At 37.7% G+C, this 7,065-nt stretch overlaps 1 protein-coding gene across 1 annotated transcript; it reads left to right on the forward strand.

Moving 5' to 3' along the window:
* Positions 1–3,822: 3,822 nt before the first annotated feature.
* LOC309544356 (olfactory receptor 5V1-like) lies at positions 3,823–4,761 on the forward strand (the record flags this gene model as incomplete). The annotated part of the gene is made up of 1 exon (XM_082243255.1): positions 3,823–4,761. One exon carries the CDS (start codon positions 3,823–3,825, stop codon positions 4,759–4,761), a length of 939 nt encoding a protein of 312 aa, XP_082099381.1.
* Between the last annotated feature and the right edge of the window lie 2,304 nt (positions 4,762–7,065).

The following is a 7,065-nucleotide window of genomic DNA, read 5'->3' on the forward strand; positions in this document are numbered from 1 at the left end:
GTGCACACGCCTAGACGTACTGAATGACGGGTCTGCCCCCTTCAACTTCTGGGTCTACAAGTTGGGCACATGGCCTGAGCTTGCCCTTTAGGCCTTGGAGGTGCTGGCCTGCCCTGCAGCCAGTGTATTATCTGAACGGGTATTTAGCACGGCTGGGGGCGTTATCACAGACAAGCACAGCCGCCTGTCCAGAGCCAATGTCAACAAGCTCACGTTCATTAAAAAGAACCAGGTATGGATCCGACAGGACTTGTCCGTACCTTGTGCAGAATAGACATGTATACCGGCCTTACCCAGCCATTGCTGGATTTGATCTTTCTTACTCTTTTGGGGTGTACCCGAATTTAAATTTTTTTTTTATTAAAAGCCAAAACCAGTGTTGGCTACCTCGTCCTCCTACTCCACTGCCGCCGCCACTTCCACCTACACCGCCATATCCACCGCCACCTCAACCTCTTACTCCATATTGGCCTTGTCCTCCTCCTACATCATTCAAGATTAATATTTTTTATTTCTTTGTTTTTATGTTATTTTAAGTTATTTCCCTATCTACATTTGTTTGCAGTGCACTTGCCATGCTCTTAAGATGATTTTGCTGCCATTTGCAGTCCTCTAGCCCTTTTCATGTTTGTTTTAGAGGCATTTTAGTGCTCAAAAGTTCGGGTCTCCATTGACTTTAATGGGGTTTGGGATCGGGGCAAAGTTCGGGTTAAGTCTGGTTCACGAACCCGTACATTTTTTTTAAGTTCGGTTGAACCCGCCGAACCCGGACATCCAGGTGTTCGCTCAACTCTACTTCTGTTCAATTGACTTCCGGATAAAAGCCGCTCGCAGCGGACACTGACCACTGTCAGAATAGAATAGTGTAGAGAGAAGGATTGCCATCCACCTTGAAATGTGTGAATGAAGGAATCTGCCTACTGGCTGAATGAAAAAACTAAACCATACAGGGTAGCCAGTATAAATATGTTTAGGCAGCTACTAAATAGTTAGTGTTTTGTGAATAATTTATCAATAGATATTTAATTTCCTATCTTGTTCTGTCAAGTCACACAGATTATTTTTATTTACCTATCAATAATAGCATAAAGATTATTAAAACATGTATGAATAATGAGATCACAGAGAAAACAGCAGTGTATGCAGGGAAAACAGGTCTAATATTTATCTATAGGGACAGGGGGTGTCTGGTTAATGTAATGTAATGTGAGGTGTTTTATGTGCACTAGTTAATGCACTTTTTTTTCTTTTAAAAATTAAAAAAAAAAAAAATAAAAACTTCATCATCATTTTTATAATGTCAGAAAACTGCTTGGTGCACTCTAATCACCCAAAATTATTTTGTTGCGGACAGATACTGGTCCCAAAAGGTACAGATGTGCCACATTTGTATTTTTATGTATGCAAACTGTGAATGGGTTTGGTTTGCCACAAACCCATGCTCAACCCAAACCTGAAATTCATTTGTACTCCTGACCACTGAATTCTTTATACTGAAAGGTATAATGCTTGGCTGTATTTGACATACTTCTGACCACTGTACTCTGAAAGCTGGGTTGAAAGCTACATGCTCCTGACCACTGCGCTCTGTACACTGATCGGCCCCACTGTACTCCACATGCCAGACTAAATGATACATACATTAGGCCACTGTACTCTGTATGCTAAAGTGTGTGTATATATATATAATATGGCAGCAAACACCACAGGAACAGAGGGGTCTGGCTTCCAAGTGAAGACATGTTGCTCGAACACCAACACACAGGTGGAAAAGCTTAATCATACTTAGGTTCAGGGCGGATAGGCAGGAACCAAAGCAACTCGGACAGAAGACAAAACCCAGCACTGGATCGATGTGCACGGAAGAGTGACAAACTATATGTAGACGTATGTTCCAAACTCTTGACCATTGCACTGTATACACTGGACAGTGTATTCAGTTTTCCTAATCACTGCATTCTGTACTCTGGGTTGTACAATAAGTACTCCTGACCTCTGTACTCAGTAAGTTGAACTATACATTACATGCACCTGATTACTGCACACTGTATCCTTGCCTGTACATTACACACTCTTAAGTAGGGATGAGCGAAATTTAGAGTTTTCCTTTCCTCAAAATGCTGTCAAAATTCTGAAGATTTTGGCAAAATGTTGCTGTTTTGGTAAAATGCATTGTAGTAAATAGAGGAGGTGCCTTTTGATGTTTTTTTTTTTTTTTTAAACCTTTCATTGGGCTTTAAATTGCTCCAGCCTGGGCCAGTTAGTTCTTGTACCAAAATGACCCCTTATTTGCCTTTTTTTTTAATTGTATTCAGAGAAAACAAACAACGAAGCAAACAATAACAGTACACATATGCATATAAAAAAGAGAAACACATATATAACAAACACTAAATGTAAAAAAAAATAACAATTCTAAATACACCTAAACCCACACCCTTAGAATAAAAATAATTTAGAAGGATGACTAGCAAAGGGAAGAAGAGAGCGAGTTAGGCACAGTGCGGGAGGGTGGATCAGTGTCACTGATGGCAAACTGTGTTGCTGCTGGACAATTTTCATACAATCATAACTCAGGGATGAAGCTCTAATTTATACAGAAAAAATTGCTCATGCCTTGTGTCTCCACATCCTGCTTTTTGTTGATGTGCCAAGTGTCAAACTGTGCTTTCCTGCTCTGTAATTACATATATTGTTACTGCTACTTCTGCAATGAAAAACATACCTAGAATAACCTGATTGAAACAAAAATGTTGCTGCTAAAACTAAAAATATATACTGTATATACTTTTTTCTTTTACTGAAATAAATCAGATAAAAGTATTTAGGGTGCTGCTGTCAGTAAGCAAAGCTAATTGTAAAAAAAACAAAAAATCACAGCCAAAGTAGGATGTCAGTGAGGTTGTCTCTCAAAACCACTCTGATTCCATAACACTATGAATGGCTTTTAATCATCCTCAAACCTGTAATTTAAAGGATTTGTGTACCCCACTGTACTTTTTTTTTCCATTCCATTGGTTTCAATTCAAATTGTTTGGCTATAGCTTACATGTTCATCAAATTTTAGTCCTTATTGACTTAAGTGCAATTTGCCTTGATATTTGTCTTTCAGTAAACTTCCTTATTAATTTGTCCAACTCTGGGAAAATCTAATTTTAGCCAATTTTTTTATCAGTAATCACATGCACTACTTTGTACTAAATAAATATATATATATATATATATATATATATATATATATATATATATATATATATATTTATTTCATAGCTGTCTGCAAATAATTATCGCTTTAAGTAAATAAATAAAGCAGCGACATTGTCATAAAACTTTACTATTCATTTGGGTTTAGCATTTCCCTAGGTGAGGGCTGAAAGCCTTATAAAAGCTCCAGCTGTATAGAAATGTAGTACTGTACTTCTAATGTGACATGGAAATACATGCAACAGCCTAGCAGGTAAGAATCCAAAGGTCTAGTACACTGACTAATATGTTATGCTACATGACAATTAATTTTAATATGTTTTACCAAATAGAAATGACTGGTTTTATTACATAATTTTTGACTGACAACAAAATAGGCACTAATTTGCTATTAATGGTGGAAACAAATATATGTGAAGCACAATAGCCTAGATTGGTTGTAAGCAATACACTGCCATATAAGTCCATTCACCATAATATATTACTATTAGTAATGACGTTTTTTGTGGGGTTTCCTTCTTTGGGTGTAAATTGCAATAGTAATAGAATTTATTTCTGTACTTTATATGAAATTAGTTAATGTTTTCCTTTTCCTACCAGGAGGTGCTGAGCAGATAGATGGCAAACAAAACAACATGGTCTCTTGAATTCACATTGCTAGGATTGACTGATAATGCTAAGAGTCAGGTTATCCTGTTTGTGTTCTTCATGATAGTCTATGTCCTCACAGTTCTAGGAAATTCTCTGATGGTCATCACAATCACACTTTCTACAAATCTTCATACTCCAATGTATTTCTTTCTACGAAATCTCTCTGTTGTAGATATATGCTATACCACCTCCACAGTCCCAAAGCTGTTGTCAGATTTTTTAACAGATATAAAACATATTTCCTTTTTTGGCTGTGTGGCCCAGCTTTATTCTTTTATATCATTTGGTGGAGTTGAATGCGTTTTGCTAGCTGCTATGGCAGGCGATCGCTATGTGGCTATATGCATGCCCCTGCTTTACTCTAAGGTGATGAGCTGGAAGAGATGTATGATCATGGCTACAACATGTTGGATAATTGGTCTAGTAAATTCTCTTGCCCATACTGTCTTCACATTTCGGTTACCATTCTGCAAATCTAGAGCTATAAACCACTTCTTCTGTGATATCCCACCACTCCTAGCCTTGTCTTGTGCGGATACATCCATTAATGAAATTGTGGTTTACACTGCTGGAGGGTCTGTGATCTTGGGGTCATTTTTCTTAACTATTATGTCATATGTTTTTATTGTTAGAACAATTTTAAAAATTCAGACAGCCTCGGGAAGACTTAAAGCATTTTCAACTTGTGCCTCTCATTTGGCAGCTGTGACACTTTATTTTGGAACAATTGTCTTCACATATATACGTCCTGCATCTACTTATTCTCTTGATCATGACAGGGTTGTTCCAGTTCTGTATGGGATTATTACTCCTATGCTAAACCCAATCATATATAGCTTTAGAAACAAAGATGTGCATGGAGCAATAACAAAAGTCATTTTAAGAAGACACCAAACAGCTAGATAAAGAGAACAAAAATAACTTACACTTATTAAACATAAACATTACATAGATGAGGAAACGGCAATGCTTAAAAATGATGACACTTATTTTTTATTATATTTTTATTTCACAATAAATACACAAATTATCGGAGCAAAAAATATTATATGAAAAAGAGCCATATTGTATAGAGTTTTTAATCCAAAGGGATAACATTTTCTGCTGCCAAGAAAGAAAAGCTAAAAGTGCAGTAACCCTTTGAAGCCAAGAAGCATTACACTTCCCATGGATACTACAGTTTGCATTGTTTCATTGGAAAAAAAGTTAGGGTTTTATTTATATAGCTTTTTGGAGAGCAATATCTAATGAGCTATTGATGACCTTCTTCTGAAAGTGTAATCTTCCTGGCTGCCTCTAGTTTGAATACTTTCTCAGTCAATGATTCAACACAGGCATGCATCCTGTGTGGTCAGAACTAAAAATATAAATTTGTGTTTAAGGTCAGTGCATCTTAAAATATTTTAAACAGAGAGTCAGTAAAACAGATAGTTATTATTTTCAGTAGGAAAAGTCAGCAATGACACGCTACATACTGTAGATCTATCAGCAAAGATATCTTTTTTTTTTTTTTCTTTAATTCCATTTTTATTGATGGCTACAATAAGGTACAGAAAATTTAACAAGAACGTGGATGACCATAGCCAAAAACATTACTCATATAAGACATAACTAATTTGTCAATGTTACAACCAGTCATCTTATGTAAGCAGACAATAAAGAAGAGCATCAGGATGTAGAATGAATCAGCATTATAAATAAAAATAAATAAAAAACAAAACAGAAGGAAAAAATTGACAAACCAAAGCTTTAACTGTGGCCTCATAGCCAGTGAAACTGCATTGTGGGACTGATAAGGCTTGCCATACATTGACAATCAATTTAGCCTAGGCAAAATGATTTATTTAGAATTGTCATAAAGTGTGCACAAAAATGGCTTAGGAAGGATAGTAGAGTACAAACTATCTTCTGGTTGTAACTTAAGGCTGAGAAGAACAATATCACTTTATTACCTCAACCAAAATCACGCATCAGAGATATCCTCTGTAAAAAGGAGTAACCGGATTAAAAGGAGAGGAGGGATTGGGCAGTCAGGAGCAAAGACAAAAGCAGATAAGAGTAGGAGAAAGATGGGGTAAGGAGGAAGCACTGGAAATCAGGGGGGTCGCCCTCCAGAGAGCAAGCACTGCCAAAAAACCCTAGACCAAGAAACAACTAAAAGCAGTTTTGACCAGCAGCCAGTGCAGATTGGGCCACAGTCTGCATGTGATGAAAATAGGGGAAAAAGAGATTGGACTTTATAGGCACCAGTATTAAAATAATATATTCTTTATTGGAAAATTTACAAAAACACATAAATAGCAAACCACAAAAAAGAGACATATAAAAAGGACAACATGTCATATACTTCAATAATTACAATAAGGCGGCAGAGCCTCAAAACAGTTGTGCAAATCACATAGCCTTATCAGGTATTGATTGTTTGTACAGTAATCGCAGGTGATACAAAGATGACCTGTGTTCATGAGGCGGCCCTGGAAAAGGAATAGCCGTCTCCAAAGGGTCGTCTGTACATAGTAGATGCAGATGTTAGGTAGAATCCCAGCTGCTCTACATGTTTCGCTTAACCTAATAAGCTTCTTCTGGAGCATATGGTAAAGACAGACATCTGAGAAAGGTATTACAGGTAAAAGAACTTTATGATGAATCGAGCCATAAAGGCCAGAAAGAATAATAACGAGGGGGATCGGTGCGCTGTAGTTGGAGCAAAAAGCCTGGTAGGATTGCCAAACCTGTTATAGGACATAGAACTTCAAATAACATAGGTACAGAACAAGGTAGTGGCTTGTTATCATGGAAGTTGTGGTCCCATGAGGAGGTAATGTGTGGCGGCCGAATGGGGAAAAAAGCCCCGGCCCACAGACCCAAAACACGGACAAGTGAGGTAAGTAACCTCATATGCCTTAAACCAAGGTGCATTCAGGCTGTGAATGCTGCCACTACAGCGACCGTATGTGTGTGTCCCCCCCGGATGGGGATACCGCCATGCAAATTAGGATGTGGCACCCTGTAGTTACCTTCTCTTTGGTGCGCCTAGACACCCTGCGACCTAGGAGCGCACATACTTAATTATTTTCACAGTCTGCATGTAACCATCTGAACAGGTAAAATATCTCCATGGCCTCCAACACTCCCTGAAGACTTCCTCAGTATTGTTCAGGGTGGCAGTTAGTTTCTCCATGTGTAAGATATCAGTGACTTTAGCATACC

This window comes from Pelophylax lessonae, assembly GCF_965119305.1.
Source record: "Pelophylax lessonae genome assembly, chromosome: 1".
Classification (NCBI taxonomy): Eukaryota; Metazoa; Chordata; class Amphibia; order Anura; family Ranidae; genus Pelophylax; species Pelophylax lessonae.